The sequence below is a fragment of the Falco cherrug genome, chromosome 7 (genome assembly GCF_023634085.1).
Source record: "Falco cherrug isolate bFalChe1 chromosome 7, bFalChe1.pri, whole genome shotgun sequence".
NCBI classification, from domain to species: Eukaryota; Metazoa; Chordata; class Aves; order Falconiformes; family Falconidae; genus Falco; species Falco cherrug.
In genome coordinates, this window is record NC_073703.1 from 41379895 (window position 1) to 41399725 (window position 19831).

The following is a 19831-nucleotide window of genomic DNA, read 5'->3' on the forward strand; positions in this document are numbered from 1 at the left end:
TTTAACTGATCTTTGCATCTAAATATGAATGTTATAATTATTATAATATTATTATAATTATGAACTTATGAATATTAATCCATTTATTTCCCCAAAATCCTTGTGAGTTGAATAAGTAATTGGAATTTCTACATTGGTTGTTAAAAATGTTACAACATTTGAACTAATTTTCTGCTTTTAAAGAGAGGGAACAAAGGTATACAGTGAAAGCATATGGGGTTTTGAGCACCCCTAATTTTTGAGAGTATGTAGCACTGTATATCATACTCAAGATACATGTCCCATTTTCTTTATAGATAGCTGAAAATGTCAGCATGCCTACAAATCTAACTGCTGAGTCTGAAATCACAAACTTCGAAATAAGCAACCATCTAATGATCGCCTATAAAAAGCCTGAAGTACCATGTGTAGTGTTTAAGAGAATCACAGAATGGTCAGGGTTGGAAGGGAACTCCACAGATCACCTGGTCCAACCCCCTGCTAAAGCAGGTTCACCCAGAGCAGGTTGCACAGGATCGCATCCAGGAGGGTTTATAAAGTCTCCAGAGAAGGAGACTCCAAAACCGCTCTGGGCAGCCTGTTCCAGTGCCCTGGCACCCTCAAGGTAAAGAAGTTCTTCCTCACATTCAGATGAAATTTTTGTGCTTCAGTTTGTGCCTGTGTCTGGGCACCACTGAAAAAGAGTCTGGCCCCATCCTCTTGACACTCGTCCTTAAGACATTTGTAGACATTGATAAGATCCCCTCTCAGTGTTCTCCAGGCTAAGGAGGCCCAGCTCTCTCAGCCTTTCCTCACAAGGGAGATGCTCCGGTCCCTTAATCATCTTTGCAGCCTTCCACTGGACCCTCTCCAGCAGTTCCCCGTCTCTCTGGAACTGGGGAGCCCAGAACTGGACACAGCACTCCAGGTGTGGCCTCACCGGGGCAGAATACAGGGGGGATCACCTCCCTTGACCTGCTCGCCACGCTCCTCCTAATGCCCCCCAGGATCCCACTGGCCTTCTTGGCCACCAGGGCACACTGCTGGCTCATGAAGGCATTAGACTCTGGCAAAGACAGAGATAGAGTTCAACTTGATTTGACACCTAAAGGTACTTCTGCTGTGAAACCCTGCCTTGACACAGTTCACCTTCATTCACTACTTACCTTCCAACCTTTTCTACATAGAAAAAGCTGTTTTTAAAACAATAGGTCACTATATGCAAGCTTGATTAAATTTCATATCAAATTTCTCTTGTACAGTGAAGGAGGTAAAATTCCAGTAGAACAAAACCTACATGATCACACAGCAAGAGACTGTATCATCATATAATGTATACAATTAGCTGAATGCAAGCCTCGCATTCTGGACTCTTCCTTTCATTCTTGGTCTCTCACCCCTGTTCAGACTCACGAGGCCTACTTGCATCTCCCCATCCTTCTCAGCTTCTAGTTCTACTTGCTGTTACACTCAAGTCTACTTTCCCAACACTTCTTGCTATAGCTGGCTCCTTTCCTTTCTCCATTCTGCCTTGGCTAAGAAAGAAAATTTCTGATAGCAGAGAAAAAAAAATAAATCTCAGTTTGAGCACTCAAACTTACAGGCAGTCCAATGATAATAATTCAGAACTACAAGTTACAGTGTAAAAGGAATCTGCAGGGAATTAGCTGCTAGAGTCTACAGAGATTTAAGTGTACATCACAGCAATTTTCTAAGATTGTTACGCTTTAACACGGGAGCAAACAAATTAATTTTTCATTTTGTTCTTGCGAAACAGTGAACAGTTTAGGCTGATGTTTAAAGAAAACCAGCCTGAGGGAGATGCCTAGCATTGGATATTTTTTTTTATCTAAATGATTAATGTAAGGCAAGGAAGGCAGCCTTAATAACAAGTAGCAGTACCAGTTCATTGTAATTCTCAAAATTCATCATGAAATTGTTACATAGTAAAACATAAACATATATAAGCACATAAAAGCAGGAAAAGGAAAAATAAAATCATCTAACACCACATACATTCTGTATCTCAAACTATAGGCACCTAAACCACAGTGACTGTAGTTATATATCAAACGCATTAACCTTCACTTTGTCCCATTCCACCCTCCTCATCATTCATCAGCTGAATGCAAAGTGCAGGAGAACCAATGTGAAAGACTAATTAAAAGGGAATGCAATGCAATCTTAAAAACACTTATAATTGCACACATCACATTTCTAACCTGTTTAGTATTTCAAAATCTGGGCAGAGAAGTATCATAAATGTAGATTTCATTTCACATGGTGTTTTTGAGTTCCCTTTGAAAATGTTACCCATAAGCTTAATTTCACCTCTTGACAACCACTTACATGCTCATCTTTCGGGACTGACTCTCCTTATTTCCAGTGGTCTTTTGGTCAGCTGAGTTAAATAAGTTGCGAGAAGAAGAACTGGAAGGGAAGGCAGCATTGCCACTATTACCAGTAGAATGAGTCCGGAAAGAATCATCTGAAATAAAGAGTTGAAGTTTAGACAAAGAATTATGTCTGGAAAAAAATACACAGGAGTGTGAATGGACCAAGCTGTTTTTCCTGTGGGAGTAGTGGCATATTTCCTATGGCAATAATGCAAAGTTTAACTTTTTGTAAGAAACCGGTTTCAACTTAATATTTCTTCAAGTATTTTTATGAAAAAAACACTGAATAAAAATAAATAGAAGACATGTTTTGGAAGAGAAGTTTAATACCTTTAATATAAGAAAATAGTGGGATTTAATTGGCCAACCTTTAGCTGCTTAAAATGTACTTATTTCATCTAAGCCAATTGTCTAGTGAATGGAAAAAGACAGTTTCTTCTAGGAAGCAATTAATCTCATTCTAATCTTTAATCATCCAAACATCCACCAGCAAATTGAAAGAGGGGCATTTCCAGGCAGCGGTTTCTCTATCCTAATTCAAAGAAGTTACACATAATATCCCTTTCCTCACATAAAACAGGTCGAGGCAAATTACAAGACTGACCATTTTATGACATCCAAAATGCCAATCAAGAAATGTCAAACGCGTTTTACTTTTACTACTTTAAAATGTAAATTTAAACAAATGTGTAACAAACACACACAACAAAAGAAGAATCTGAAAAATAAGTCACCTAGACTAGCACTTAAGTGCTCAGATATATTTGATGTATATTACTCTGCGTTCTTTAGGAGTATGATATCTTACAGTATGCCTGCTTAATGGGGCCCCAATACACTATAACTAAACAAAAACCTAATGTAAACTACATTATAACTTACTTACCACTAAAGGATAACATACAACTCTTTCCCAATCCTGATACTGAAGATGTATATCCTGTAGCAGAGCTTTTACTTAAAAAACAAAAGAAAAATGCCTTATTACAGAAAAGAATTCTTCTCAATTGCATCATACTACTGTTTATAATATTTGAGGTTATTTCTTAATTTTTGAAAAAATAAATTATAAAGTTATGCTGAAATTTCTTTAGAAATGTAAAAGTTTAGATTTAGCAGTTCATACTGAAAAAATATTTTTGAATATATAATAAAAGTTGATATACGTTAACTTAAAAGGAATTCATAAGAATTTGTAGACCTCGGCATGCCTTAAAATGGTATTTCTTCCCTCAGTTCAAAACTGCATACCTTAATCAGTTAAACAGAAAGCTGAAAATTTGGGTCACAATTCAGTGAGCATATCATTACTTTCAGACATTTATCTGCATATAACTTCATAACTGTTGTCTATCAGGTAAACAGTTGCCTATGAGGTAAGCAATGAAGATAATAAAGATACTTAGGACACTTGTCTATGTTGCTGTATTTTGGATGTAGTGCTTGAGTACTGAAAGACTGACTTCGAACCAACTTGGATTTCTTGTCTTCTTTGCCTAAAATTGTAAGTAGCAAAAAAATTCAATATGGATATCATTGCATTCCCTCAGTAATTAAAAAGTTTTTTATATATCATTTTCTCTGCCTATGCTAGCTGAAGAAACTGATTTAAATACTTCAATAACAATAAATAAACCTTACACCACCTATTTATTTACTAAAGAACAAAACAAAATTAAAAACTATAGAAAACACATTCAGTTCTAGGAGTGGAATTTTTTCCTGTGGGCAGTAGATGAAACTGGCCCGCAAATGCCAACAGCAGTTTTGCTGGGCTTTAACCTGCTGATGTGAGATCAAAACATTATAGAAGAGTTTTTGAAGAACTCTTACCTGCTGATGTACCAGAAGAGTTTCCAGGAACAGATAGAGTGATACTTTTTGCCAAAACTGATGATGTTTTACTGTCTCTACCTAAAAAAAAGTCTAGCATGAATACTTCTTTCTTAAAATTTAACTTAAAATAAAGAAAGAGGATATAACATGACAGAGTCCTGGGGTAAACAGTAATAATATGTAATCCAGTGCTACTAACACTTCATAAATACCACAAACAAGTACTTACATTACATCCCAAAATGAAAAATACCAGAGAACTAAGTGTCATGTATTTTATTAACAAAAAGTCTTCCTTCTAACATAATGAAGCCAGTTTTCATAAATCTCTTTAAAATTATATAGACAAAAAGTTTTATTGCCAATTTCTAGAAATATGTTATTTGCTGTACAGTCTCTTTTCTGTTCCCTTCTCTTCTACCTTTGTAGAAGAATAATGCATGCACAAACAATATGTACACAAAAAACCAGACTTACGCTTCTTTTCAAAAATTTTATCATTAATATTTGTAGATCTTCCTTCATTTTGTTGTTTCTCTTTTTCTAACTGTTCCTAAAAAAAATTGAATAATTTTCTTAGGTATCATTCAGGAAAATAAAAGAAAGAAATTGTATTTCAGTTAGGGATTGTTTAAAATCACCAAAATAACAGTCAGTTTCTATTCCCTCCTTCTATTAGTACAACCCCTAGTAAATATCCAGAGGACCAACTAAATAGCACAGAATGAAATAAAGGTACATATCCCTATATAAAAATCACACCAAAAATTGTTGACTTTAATTAGGAAGGAACCTCAGAGTTGAAGTTTGCATTTATAATTTCTTATTAAAATTATGCCTGGCCATTTGGGTTTTTTTAGTTAAAAAGATACAGAAATTGGCAGCTCATGATGTAAAACTTTTGTGCTACACAGATACTCTGATAATAGAACTGGCAATATTTTTAATTCAACCATACAATTCAATTAAGATGTTTTTCTCAAATAGTAAGGTGTGTCACATGTTCAAACTTTTTAAAGGTCTAAAATTAACATCTACAGTTGATAAGCCTTTATGCAAAACAAAACCAAGTATTACAATTCCTTATGTTTAAGAATTTTGTTTGCCTTTCGGTAATATTAGCTAGCCTCAGAATACTTTTTGAGAGCACATCCATAGACAGAAGACAGTGTTAACACAGGTACATCAATAATTTCAAAAGTCAATACTTACTTCAGGATTCTTGGTGAATAGATATCACACTATCAACTTCAAAAAGCTATATGATATTAGCTTATTTTCTGTACTATGTTCATAATAGAAAGTGCCAAGTGAACCTTAATTGTCCTACTCTGTTTTTTCATTTCACTCTAGTACCAGAGTTTAAAAAACTAAAAAAAAGGTAACTAATTCAGGTCAAGGTTGCTGGATAATATCTACAAAGTCAATTACTAAAATTAAGGAAACTTATTAACATGTTCAGTGTTAAAATCTGTAGCAGTCAAATACATCTAACTGGGTTCAATGGCTCCTTATCTATTTGGGACTGCAACATAACACAATTTACTGCGTACATCTCAGTCAATCCTTAATGAGACCTTTCTGATACAGACAGTATGCCTATATCAATGGGATATATCATAAAAATACAGGTGCTTTTCTAAAGTCTAGCTGTGGAAAAAGGGTAAAAATTAACGTTAGACAATACACAATAATACAGAGCACACTGGAGGCTATTTTACCACAGCCCCAAATTGTATCTACCTAAAAAATGCTAAAGCTCAGTTCAAGTCTTGGAATATGTGTATGCAGGTCCCGAGAGCAAAGCTGGAACCTTTGGCTCGAGCTAAGGGCAGGTGCCAGGAGGTACACGAGGCAGGCGTCGTGAACAGAGGAAATCAGCTGTGCCAGGGAGCACCCGTGACCGACATCAAAGCGGGCCACAAACACGGGCTCTGCAGCAACCCCAAAGAGGAAAAAGTCACAGTCTTGGACAGTTTTTGGACAGTCTTGAACCTGTTTTGGTTCTCCACAGAGGAGTTTAATTCCGACAAGTCAGAGGAACCATGCTAATGAAATTCAGCCTCTTCTAAATCCTGTCAGCTTCTCAGCGTCTCCAGCCTAAGCGGAACAGAGGACTGCAGCAACCTCCTCTGGGCTTTGTGAAGGTGTAATAGGCTATGTGGTGAAGTGCCTGCTGCAGCTTCTGCTTACAGCCACAACTGGGGATAAACAGTTTTTGTAAGTTAAAAAAACATTCTTCAGACTTGTCTTCCAAATCCTAAGTAACCTGTATCTTCTTTTGCTCAATCCAACCTGCACGAAGTCCCCCTCCTGCCAGGCTGAAGGTGTCAATGGCCTTGCTTGCTTTTTTTCTGGCTAACAGGAAAGCTTGTAACACAGAGAGCTTCCTTTGGCTTCCTTGGTACAAAAGACGTTACGATATTAATTTCTTTGCCTAAGGAAGCTGTATGTGAATTCTGAGGTGTTTCATTATTCAATTGATTATGTTATACATGCATGACAAATTGCTAAGTGCTGTCAAAAAGATTTCCTAAAGGTGTACTGAAGGGCTTGGAATATTAGAACTATAGATGCATCAAGCATGAGTATTTTTCAAGAAATTCCAGTTTGCCTTTCTAATTGATACAGTAAAATTTAAGTGGTAAAGGAAGTTATTCATTACTTTGAAGGACTTAATCCTATTGTACAGTGTAGAATAAAACCACGCACAGATTATGAACCTACCAGGGTGTCTCCACAGTATACACTTCCCTTACCTTAAAATTATTGCCTCATTAATATTTAAGCTACAAACTATTAAAAAAAGGACAGAATGTACTTATAAAATATACCATTTCCAAAAGCAGATGTTCTTGTCTCTCTTTTTCTTGATCCAATAAATCATTTTCGTAAAATCTTTTCTGAAACTTCAAAATAAAATCAATAAAAATAAAAAATCACTACAAGAAAATGGGAATTAAAAGTACTTGGCAAGTATTAAAGTTAGTAAGTACTTACAGCGTCCATAGAGATCTCCATTCTGTCCAATTCCAACACTGTCTATAAAGAAAATCAAAACATTATCCTTACTCAACAGTATGGCACATTTAATTAAAAAAAATGTCCAGACAAGAAGCTTAGAATAGTGGTATTCATAATTAAACATGCCTTTTCTTCTTAAATATTTGAAGCCTATGCTTGTACAAATGCTACCAATGCAGTTAAAAACTGTCATAGTTTTTAAGAACTCTTAAAAGAAAGAAACAGCTCAGGAATCTGTGAATAAGCCAGGGTGCTCCAAGCAGGTGTTCATCCAACCTCTCCTGCAGACTGGCTCTGTAAGGAAGCCAAAGGAAGCCACCTACTTTAGCTACTTAATTTCCAAGCTTATTTAAGGGGATGCCCATGCTCTGTCTCAAAGATGAACTTTTTCATGAATATTCACATTACAAAGACACTTGTAAATTTCAAAATCCAGCAAATCATTTACCTGTATATTGTAAAATAAATAAGGCTATCAAGCTATCTCTACCTCAAAGACATGATCATTTTTACTACTGTCAACCTTTAATCCCATCTTTACTCATCTGCTATTTTTTTCACAAATGGTCATTGAGCCAAAATTCTGAATCCGTCACTAAGAAATAACTGCAACATAAGTAACCAAGGGAACACCAACTCTTAAATTTGACAGAATGCACTATACTACATGTTCTCTTAATTGTTCAGAAGTACATAAAAACAATAGAATTCTTTAGTCTTTTGTTCTTACATTAAGAGAATCAACAGAAGGCGTAAGTTTGATCATCTTAACTTTGAGTGATAACCCCAAGATAAAATGCTGCGGGAAAAGAAAAATACTTACTCTTTTCACAATAGTCAGGACATCTTTGTCTTTCTCTTGACACAAAAGTTTCCTTATACATAATTCCAACTGCTGAAGTAAATGTTTATCAGTGGGAATCTTCAGAGTAGATTTAACTTTTGGCAACAAGTAGCATAGTTTCATTCTAAAAAAAAAAAGAAAAAAGTAAATATTCACCTTTTGATGCAGGTGTTTATTAAACCTTATTTTTTGTATTGCATGCTAGCATTTGACATAAAATAAGTTAGTAGGTCTGTTTAAACCGTTTCACTTGGTAATCAACTTTACTTAGCAAAGCTTACTGAATGCACACATGTGTGTGCAAATTATGCTTATGTAAATCTCTGCAGCATTAGTATTATTAGACATGTTAATGATGACAACATGAAGTACACACATCAGGAATATGATTAAAAGCATAAAATCACACAAAATACATTTAAAAAAAAAAAACCAACTATCTTTTTTACCAGTAATGACTGTTTGGTCCCTATCTCTTTAGTAAAGAAAAAAATCTGTGCAACCCAGACCACTGAAAGAATTGCTTGTGTGTCTTACTTTCCATACCACAATGTTGAAATGGATGGAAATTAATGGAGACTGTGAAGTTATGTTTCTTTCTCTACACCCATGAAACAGCATATTGCTTAGATCTCACCTGTTGCTTGCTCCTCTGCCTCCGTGTTCCTTTCTCACTCCCAAAAACTGACACTTTGAACCAGTCCCCCAAACATTCAGACTAACCTGCTTCTGTGGTTTCCTGACATTGTCCTGTAGTCCCCTACACCTTTAGTACTGCTCACTTTGAAGGAATCTATCTTTTTACTTAAGTCCCATTATTTAAACAAGACATAAGACGTGTAACTATATTTCGTAATATATTATTTAGAGCTTTTTTCCTGTACACTGTTACATACTCTTCATACAGTACCTCACATTTGCCACTGGATCATGTGTAAGTTCAAGCACAGGTAGAAAGAAGTATTTACAGAAGAATGATTTTGAAAACAGTTCCATAATGAATTCACAAGTATCTAGAAACCGAAGCCTGTTCCAATAACTTTTTCCTTGGCCCAGTTCTGAAAAATAACAATCCACAGATATTGTTGGTTAAGTTTTCAATGTCAGCTAGTAAACATTTCAAACATTAACCTTTGACTAAAGATGATTATTACACTCCTCACAAGGCACTCCTTCTCAGCCTGTCTTAATTCTTCCTTTCAGTGAAAGCCTAACCTTTTCAATTCAATGACCATTTCTGTCAGCGAGCATTTTTTTTCCTCAGAAATTTAATCCATCCCTTTAACCATTTGCAAAAGCAAAACCAGCAAGTTAACTAGCTACTGTGTTGAACAAAGCCCTGTACGCCATTCAAACCACGTCATAAGTGTGGCAGAATTACTATGTAAGCATTAAGGATTGCCAGTGGGAACTATTCAACCTTCTAACCTATCTTTAAAACACCTAGCATAGACCAGAAAGTTAACTTAGGTGACTAACTCACTCATAAATTCATTTCTGAAAAGATTTATTCAGCACTTCTTACGTTGAAGCCTCTAGAGAATTTTACCTCTACAGAGGAAGTGTGTTTTGTATGTTGCAGCACCTACAGCTGAGCAATTTTGGATTCAGGGAGTAGGGTTGAAGGGATCTTGGCATATTATCAATTTCCCACATTGCCTTTTTCCCTATTCCTTTGCATAAGCTTTAGATACATTCCTCGCATACACACATGTTTTGACTGATGATAAAAGGAGCAACTGACTGCCTTCTAAGTAATGATAGCAGGAAGTTACACTGAATAAATATAACCATAAATAGATCTTCAGTCAAAACTAACTTGCATCTCTAAGTAATCATGGAAAAATCATCTTACGTTCAATCAGTTTCTGAATAACCTCATGCCTCTGTTCTTGTTTGCGATTATAACGCAAATAAACGCAGAGAGTTCGAGCAGCTGCTTTTTGGACTGGCAGGACATTCTTGAAAAAACAAAGGGACCAGAATTAAACATACTTGAAGGAATGTGACTAAAAATGTACAAAAATTCTAGAAGCAGAAAAGTAGCTAAAAAGTTTAACTTCATAAATTTTGAAGTAATTGCCACAATATAAGGGAGAATAAGGAAGTTTGGCCAATTCATGACCCACCTATGTCTTTTATCTCTTCTGCCTAACATGTTTATTCAACTATTTCATAAACACCTTAAAGTATTCCATGTTTGGAAGGCACCTTCTATATTGCAGGTGTTAGAAAATAAATCTTACATATTTTCTTACAACAGACAGTTTTACTCTTGATTTAAATTCAGTAAAATTTCAGATTAGTGGCTCTAAATGATCATTCATTTTTAGAGTAAACTGTTCTTTCATATAGAACAAAACACAATGGAAAGTCACGTATGGAATCAAGAAAAAGGCGCATCTCAGAGGGAAAAGTTTTGATTTACCTAGAAATAAACTGATAATAAGCACAAGGAAAGGAAAGAAATCTTGGGTGGGAGGAAAAACATGACAATCTGTCAATCCAATTTTGTTCCTCAAATGGGGGTTAGTTCTCAGAGCAATTTCTCAGTCATATAAAAAAAACCCAACCTGATATACCACATGCAATGAGAAACAGTACTTTAAGACCCTGATATATTTAAGTACTACACATAGCAAATATCTGGCAGCCATTGTTCTAAATAGCATAAACAGATAAAAAACAATGTGAAAGAGACAGGCAGGCTCACATTTGTCAAAATGATTGTCAACATTCTGTGAAGAAAACGGTAATAAATCTGATCACTTGATATGACATGAGGGAGACATGCATATTTTTGCAGTAACTTCTCGTGAGTTCTCCATTTTAAAGAAGTTGCTGCCCTCTGTTCTGCTGTCGTTAATGCAGGAATCAAGTCAGGAATAGACAATAACTAGAAATAAAAATATAAACATGAAAATAATTTTACATCTTCTAGCTGTATGCTGTGTTACTATGCGTAAAAAGTACATCACAACAATGTAAGAAGGAAAGAGATTTTAAGGGGTCAATTAATTACTCTCCTCAGACAGGATCAGCTATGCTGTGATCATTTTCAGCAGATATTAGTTTAACTTTTTCTTACAAAAAATTAACGATCGGGATTAAGCAATCTCCCCTAAGCGGTAAATTCCACTTAACTAGTCAAAAAGCTATTCCAATACCTGATTAAATACACTTGCATTTCCAACCCTCTTCCTGACAAAGAAAAACTGATCACTGTTCTCTTCATAATACTCTTTTATAGCTATGAAGACCATCATAACACCCCTCCCCAGTCTTTTTCTCGAACCAAATAAACCCCATTTTCCTTCTAGCCTCTCAGTTTTTGCATTTATTCTTCCCAGCTCCCTGATTAATTTTAGCAGGAATTATATATCTTTTTTCAGTAGGAAGCAAAACTTTATAGTAGCCAAGCTAAACTCTCTTTAGCACTAAGCAAAATGAAACAGACTGCCACACTTGACATTGCAGTTATATACATTTACAGCTATAAACATCCAACAGATTCCCATTTTAAAATTACACTCTCAGCTTTTGTCCATACATGAAAATAAATTGATTTAGTTCTTATGTTGTAATATCTCAATTTCTCTATACATTTAGGAAGCATGCTCAAAGCAGCATCCTGAAGCAACAGGTGGTCTTTCAACATGCCATTTTACAGGTGAGGAGTTATTGAATAAAATGTTGTTCAGTGGTTCATACAATTAAATCAGCAAAGTTGGGAGCTGAATATAGATCTCCTAAGTCATAATTCAGTGCCTATACTTCAGGCAATAGATTTGCTTCTAGCAGAAGCTGTGTCTGAAAACAGCAACCATTGGCAGTTGCCTATATTTTTTAAAAAATAATATTTAGGTATTAGCTATCACATCTTCAGCATGAAACCAACTTTTGTGTTGACTTAAATATTATATTTCAAAATGTGATCTATTTCAGCAAATCTCTGGTTAATTAGAAAAAAGTCTGAACTTTCAAAACCTTTTCTTTTTACTTTAAAAAATTATAATGTCAACAAAAAGTCAAAACAGCACAGAAATTTTATATTTTTCCAAAGCAGAAACTAACTATCTAAGCCTTTTCATACAATATATGCCTGAACAACTTTGTTACTACCTTCATTAGAAAGCAAATAAAAAAAATATAAAAACCCTGAGAATACTCACCTTGCTTTCGGATCCACTGTTTTCTCCTCCATTAGTCATTAGTTCAAGGATTTCAGGAAGGTGACCTGCCAGGGCATCTAACACCTATTTAAAGAAAAGCTGCATGAATGAGGTCTATATATTAACTTGACACGATTTTTATCTCTCACCAACATATCCCTGCTGACACCTCTTACGTTACTGTTCTCTCATATCCATGTAAAAAAAAAAAAGAAAGAAAAAGAATGAGATTAAATACATTTGCATTGATGAGGACTGGGATTTAAAATTGATGTTTTAGTGTATTAAGTAATACCTTCCTTACTAAGTACACACTTAATTAAATTTATCTTAAATTTCAGTTTAAGAAAACAAACTATAGTTTTGATCTAAGTGAATACCACAGTCAGTGCTTTCTAAACTATTCACAGCAAACAATATTTGAAAATGTACATTCATACTGAAGAAAGATCTGTATTTCATAGACAGTTAAGTAAAAGCCTTGGCAAACACAAGGAATGTTTTCATATATGTATTTGTCAGCTGAATCTTAAAAGCAATTTTTCTTGCTTTACAAAAAACTCCAGTAGATAAATGAAAATAGAATATATATCTTCTATTAATAGAATAACCATACTTTCAAATGTTGTTTTCAAATATTGTACTACTTGAAACTAGACTAGAAAAGTACATAATTAAATATTTTTGGCACCAATTCTGCCTGAGGTGGTGTGTAAGACAAAGCACCGAGTACTTTTTATTATTTAGTATTTATTATTATTACCAAGGAATTTTTCAAAATGACCAGCTGCTCAGTCTCAGCTTTCAGGTGTTCAGTATGAGAAATCTTTTAAGACGGGTCAGAATTTCATAAACAATAAGTAGATATGCTATGAACACTTTTAATTTCCTTGAAAATGTCTAACAAAGGGAACCAAAAGAAAAACCTGAAAGCAAAGCTCATTTTTCTATGCCACATCTAAAGATCCTACACAGAAAACAAAAAAGATGAATATTGGAATAAGTGGTATCAGAGGAAATGGTGATTTCTGTCTCAAACATAAATATTTGTCTTTTTTTCAATCCAAAAAAGTCTGACTATATTGTCTGCAATATAGCGAAGTGATTCATGTTTTACACAGGTTGAAACTGAGTTAAAGTGTCCTATAAACACTCACAGATTCTGTACCAGATCTTGGACTGAAACTCTTTCTATAAATCTCGATCTTTGAACCACACACATCTTTTTCATCTCCTCTTCAAGTCCATAAATGAAAATAAAACAAAGCAAATAACTGGAATGTTATCAATGACTATTTTAATATAGTATGAAAACCAAATCTTTCCATAGAACTTGTACGCTAATAAATAATGGAACAATTAAAAGAATTTAGAGCGATTATTTTTAAAAGCTAATAAATTCACTGTGGGTTTACTAAATTCAAACACCTTTCTATTTTCCTCCTTTTTATTCACAGAAGGCTGGCATCTTTATGAAGCATCTGTGAAACAGAAGTAAAAGCTGTTTATCATTTCAAACAGTTACTGTACCGTGTTATTGCAGTTATCAAACATCAAGATAATCTGCCTCAATGTAACAAGCAAAAGAAAGTTCCAATAAAAGTATATTACCTCCAGTGACTCATCCTGTAATAGGGTAACCAGTTCTTTATGTATTGCATATACACCAGAATTTAAAAGCTTAGCAACCTAAAAAATGACAATGAGATAGCAAGGTGAAACATTCTTTACTTCCATGGCACTACAACAACTATATTACATGTGCTTATTTACAGCAAGCATGAAGAAGGGATGCAGAACAATTGTTTAATATCAGCCTTCTAAAGCTGTACACTTTCCCATGGATCACATTAAAAATATGCTTATACAAAGAAACAGGCCTGTTACCTATCCATGAAACATACTTTTAGAATTAACTCTATTTCACATTTACCAAAAACTTTTAAGACTGCACTGCAAGGCTAGAAAAATTCCTTCTAGAATAATCAAATGTTGTACTTTATACTCCTTTGGAGAGTGAATAGTCAGCCTGCTATATAATTTACAGAAGATAAAATATAAAAATAGGCTTAGCCTGTGCTGAATTTTAAGTCTCCCTAACCTTTTCATCTGAAGTTTTCATTCCTTAGTTCTCTGGTTGTTTTTTTTTACTCTGATTCATAAGTCACATATAAATTTCTAAAAAAACCACCAGCAGTCTCCACACTGTTAAAAAGTTTTTATAGCAAATATGAGAAAAATATGAGGAATGAGATTTTTTCCATACAGAATATTTAGATGATGCTTTTTAATAGTTTTCTTTGTTTATATATGCCAAGCAAAAATAAAAGCTTGCTTCCAATCAAGACAAAACTTTAAGGAAATGGCCACAGGAGTTTATTTAACAAAAAGTAATCCACCTTGCAGTTAATGCCATAAACTACTCATTTTTGGCTGTCATTGGTTGCCTAGTTATGGTGTTAAAATTAAATCAACCAGCACTAAATGTATATTCAGATCAAGGTATAACTATACAGTGTTGGTTTTTTTTTAAATCAGTTAAAATACTTTGCTTATATTTAGACAGTACCTTAAAAGTGTTATACACCTAACACAAAATATTACATAGAATTAGATGCTAGCTTTACAATTTCAACAATTACTTTGCATTATTGTTCATTAAGACAAGTCATCAACAGGTAATGAGAATGGGAAATTTATTAAAATGGTGGAAATAAAGCCACCTTAGCTTCATTTATGCCTCTACTAGTGATTTAAATGCTTTCAGAAGTTGGTTAACTTACTAATTCCCCCAGCAACAAAGTGAGATAAAAGGCTAGCTCGAGTAAAACACTATGAAAATCTTGAAGGTCTCCCTATATGGGTTACTGCAATCAGGAAAGAGTTCATCTTCATTTTCAGAATTCACCCCATACAGTGAATAATATCTATGCAGTTGTACATTTTTTAAATTTTACAAAAATAATACAGTGGAACTTAATGTAAACTGGATGGAATAATAAGAATACATATGCCTTTACATCTGCACAAATTTCCAAGCAGTTTCATATTAAATTAAGCATTTAACTTAGATTTGATTCATGTAAATATATTCCACAGAACACAAGCATAGTAGCAAACTGTACAGTTCTAAAGAAGGTTTTCAAGACCAGAAATGGCAAGTTCCTTTCTCCCTTTTTCCTCATTGCTTTCTAATAGCATTGAAAGCCTTCAAATATTGTAATTACTACAATTGCTTATGTTTGTGGTACTAAACCATTATAAGTTTCTTCTAGCTTTTGCTCCTTAAAATCTCGCCTAGGAGTAGGCTCTTGTAGCCAAATGTCACACAACTTAGACTAACATATACATACACATGTACAAATACAGGCTAGAAGGGATTGAACACTTCTGAAAAACTAAATCATTTCAACAGGTTTTCTCAAGTCTTTTTATTTTGGTTAAATAGTCACAAACAGGCTTAAAGCAGAAAACGGCATAAAATAAAAAGATTTTATTAAAAAAAAGTATTTTTATTATTTTACTAGTATAATTTTACTAAATTCACTAAAATTTATAAATTAAATTTTATAATAAAATACAATTTTATAAATTTTATAAATTTATTTTTTTTAAAAAATATAAATTTACTAGTATTATTTTACTAGTATAAAAAGTACTAACAAAGAACTGTTGTAGACTTACTTCATAGAAGCTTATGGCCATAGTATATCTGACAGGAACCTCAGGGTCATGACAAAGGCAGAAGAATATAGAATACAGTTCTAAATGGAAGTTCTTTGGATCCACAAAAACGATCATAGCCTGTGGAAAGATAAATTCCTTTATTAACTGTATAGCTAAAGGACCACATTATCGAAGATTACTAGGTGAAAACATTGAGGTACAACAAGCAAGACACTTGGGAGATAACAGGTTGTGATTTTAAAGAGAAGGTGTGTCATTTCTGATGGCCATGTCAAAACACAGGTGCCAGACAAGTTCTGGAGTTGAGAACTAAACTGAATTTACATATCTTCCAGACACACTGCAGGATTTTCTTCTGATGACATAACTTAAAACCACAACATAAAAACACCTTAGTTGTATAAATATCGTTAATGTTCCTGTACACTAGTGGAAGCTGCAACTGGAGACTTCAAAAACAAGAAACATTTTAGCAAGCAGCAAAGCGAGCATCTGAATTTCAACATAATTATGTGTGTACATACCTTGGTTTTGCTCAAATGAACCAACAGATGTCTACCTACCTACAGGGTGCTTGTCTTTAAAAGGTAGAATAAAAATAACTGTCTACTGGCTCTCCGTACAAACATGTTTTCTTTAAATATAAATGCAGAATGTTGAAATACAAAGTAGATTTACAGAAACATGAATGGCAAGTTTAAAGACATCACATAAACTTGAAAAGACTTTCTGTATTCAGACAGGAATATTACTAAAACATGAATCTAACCGTTCAGATTCAATCTTCAACTCCCTGGAATACCATGGTTGACAGCAAATGCAAAAACCTAGCTCTGAGCAGTTTGAAACCAGGGATTCTCACAGCCATTTTCTCAAAGCCCTTGTGGTAACGGTTTGGAGAAAATGTGTAGGAAAAAAATGAGACCAGTAACCTCTTAGAACAACACTCTCCAAGTCAAAAGTTCCCAATAATTTTCTGAGGCTATGGAACGAGGAATCTTTTCTGGTAACTCTTTTGGAGAAGCTCTACTTTAAGCCATCAACTTGAGCTTTCCAGAGGAGAGCTAGAATCTAGCTAACAAGGCACAATTGGGAATAACTTCTCTATCATTCATGTAGTCCTATTTAGTGAACTATAGGCATGACACAAATTATTTAACCTGAAATTAATGTTGCTTACTGGAAAATTGTAAGCACAATTCTTCCTCACTGAAATATACTTCTTTTCCTGTTCCAGAGTTTGAAGTTGTAGTTGATTATCATTGTGGCCATTTTCCTGCTGTAAACCCAGTGTGGAAAGCTTCTTATAAAATTCCAAAAACCGTAAATGCTGTTCAGGAGTAAAAATGCCTAAAAATAATAATAAAAAAAATTACTTTCTTCATTACAAATGCTATTAATAATGGCCCAAACAAATCTCATTTACAAATCTATCAAATATGTCGATCTTTATGCCACCTCCTGCCTCATCTCAGTAGAGTATCATCAGCATACATTATACAGAAAAAGTGATCACATAAAAATAACATCTAACTATAAGAGAGTGAATCTTAATTTCTGTCCATATAGTTATTGAAATACTCAGAACATTAACTGCAGGATTATGAATATGTATGTTTGTTCCTCTAAGACTGATTTCTTCTTGATTAAAATCTTTATGGAACTCAGCCATATGAAGAATGCATGCCTGTAGAAAGTTGAAAAATAAGGTCATGTTGCTACAGATAACAAAGAGGTGTAAGAATAAAATTAGAAAACTCAGAAAAAATGGAATGCAACTAACAAGATGACTTCGAAAATTACAAGTCATTTTATAAATACATTACTAATAAGAGAACAATCAATGAAAGGCAGTTTTCTACTGAAGAGAGAAAAGAAAGCTATCAGTGATTGGTACCAAGAAGGTTGAAATGCTTAATGCTTTTATTTTCTTTCTCAAATTCCACTAGTATCATCAGACTCAGTATAATTAATATCAGTGACAAAGATTTAAGCTTTAAGTAGAGAAGGGACAGGTTGGTAAATACTTAAACCAGTTTTTCAAAATGTGCAGGGTCAGATGTGCTTCATTCCAGTATTCAAAACTATTTAAAGTACTAGCTGCTGAAATCTTAAATAAGTGAGATATCAGAATAGAAAAGTGGTACTGATATTTAACAGTTGGAGAGGGGAAGGACAAGTCACATAATAAGAGATCGGTCAGATTACTTTCATGTTTTTCAAAAAAACTGGAATAATAATTAAAAAAATCTACTTGTAAATACTGAAAAGAAAGTAAGAAAATGAGTGGCAGCCAACATGGCAAAAGCAAAACTTGTCAAATATATTCCATTTCCTTCTAGTACTGGATTACAGGTCCTCTGAATACAAAAGATGCAGTAAAGGTCACGTTATTCACAAGCAAAATAAGGGCTCAGGAAAGAGAGATTGTGGATAACTGGCTAGCTGAAAAGGGTCACATAGACATAGTCCAGCTGGCTGGACAAAAATGCACATTGCTCTCAGCTTATCTGAAGTAAAGCAAAAATAACTGTCTTTGGCTGCTCTTGTTACACAGTAACAGGAAGATTTTGGTGGGAAAAGAATGTTGCAGGTGGGAACAGATAACTACAGAAGAGAAACAAGGGGCGGGCTTGGTATTTAGGCAACTAACCAATAATGAGCTTAACTTTTGTAATATGTATGAGCTAATTATAAGAAGGCATAAAAGGTGACTGTAAGAGACAATAAACGAAGTCTGCTGATCACTCATATTGAGCGACTGCGTCTTCCCTCCGTCGCGACAAATGGCGCCCGAACAGGGACCAGAGGACATAGGACCGGCGACCCGATAGCGGAGTCCGGACCCGGCGACCCGATAGCGGAGTCCGGGAGCCACGGTCGGCGGAGAAGTTGAGTGCGGTCCTGTAAGCAGCGCAGGAGGCGAAAGGGATATCTTCCCCGCGCCCGGGAGCACCTATAGAGGCTGGCCCGCCTGCTACGCGCCGCCGAAGTCTGCAAAGGCTGCAATTGTGCACAAATAGAGGTATGAACAGACAAGCGGCGTATAATTTGCTCAAAGGCTTTTTAGAAAAGCGGAGCGTTCGGGACATAGATTGTAAAAAGGAATTACTCGGGTTATTAGCGTATGGGATAGCATCCGGGACCCCCGCGGCAGCGGCGAGCGGCGGCGCGGCCCGGCAGGCCCCTTCCCGGCCGCGGTTTCTCTCCGAGGCTGCACCCCCCCCCCCTCCACCCCCCCCGCTCCGATCGGCGCCATGGCAATGCAAGCGGCCAAGCGAGCTAACATCTGGCTGCCCCCAGAGGTCAATCGGATCCTTTATATTCGGAACCTGCCGTATGAAATCACAGCGGAGGAAATGTATGATATCTTTGGGAAATATGGACCTAGTCGACAAATCAGAGTTGGAAACACTCCTGAAACAAGAGGAACAGCTTAAGCTTCTCAAGGAAAAATACGGACTTGATTACAATCCCACCAAAAAAAAAAAAAAAAAAAAAAAAAAAAAAAAAAAAAAAAAAAAAAAAAAAAAAAAAAGCTTCAGATGTCACCTACAAGAAATGGGTTTCTGCCTTGAACTAGCAAACATTTCTGTGTTTAAAAAGAAGCCTTTTTGCCTTGATGGAGATAATTTATTCTGTATTCTGTATTTATGCTGTATTCTGAATGTGGAAATTGGTTGGGACTAGGAGGCTGGCTTAAAGGCATTTTGCAAACGGGATTATTATTTTTGATCATTATTGTAATAATAGTTTCTTGATCAAAACCAGCCAACACTATTTGTAAGCATTAGGCATATCTGAAGAGAATGCCTTTATTTGAATCAGCAGTTAAGGTGTAGTTTAGTCTGAGGCTGTGGTTTTATCTGCTTCTGGTGAATTTTTGAAGTGAT

At 35.0% G+C, this 19831-nt stretch overlaps 1 protein-coding gene across 3 annotated transcripts in view; it reads right to left on the bottom strand.

Moving 5' to 3' along the window:
- PPP4R4 (protein phosphatase 4 regulatory subunit 4) overlaps positions 1–19831 on the bottom strand; it is a 73643-nt gene that overhangs the window by 4311 nt on the left and 49501 nt on the right. For 2 of the 3 annotated variants that reach the window (XM_055717141.1, XM_055717143.1), the window contains 15 exons: positions 17119–17288; positions 15936–16055; positions 13863–13940; positions 12252–12335; positions 10793–10975; positions 9935–10040; positions 8990–9137; positions 8059–8203; positions 7212–7253; positions 7046–7120; positions 4689–4764; positions 4209–4289; positions 3778–3871; positions 3262–3332; positions 2329–2467 (listed from right to left, as the gene is read on the bottom strand). In XM_055717141.1, the coding sequence (XP_055573116.1) occupies positions 2329–2467; positions 3262–3332; positions 3778–3871; positions 4209–4289; positions 4689–4764; positions 7046–7120; positions 7212–7253; positions 8059–8203; positions 8990–9137; positions 9935–10040; positions 10793–10975; positions 12252–12335; positions 13863–13940; positions 15936–16055; positions 17119–17288 (1612 nt within the window). The remainder of the gene's footprint in view (positions 1–2328; positions 2468–3261; positions 3333–3777; positions 3872–4208; positions 4290–4688; positions 4765–7045; positions 7121–7211; positions 7254–8058; positions 8204–8989; positions 9138–9934; positions 10041–10792; positions 10976–12251; positions 12336–13862; positions 13941–15935; positions 16056–17118; positions 17289–19831) is intronic. The other variant, XM_055717142.1, reaches the window with a different exon arrangement.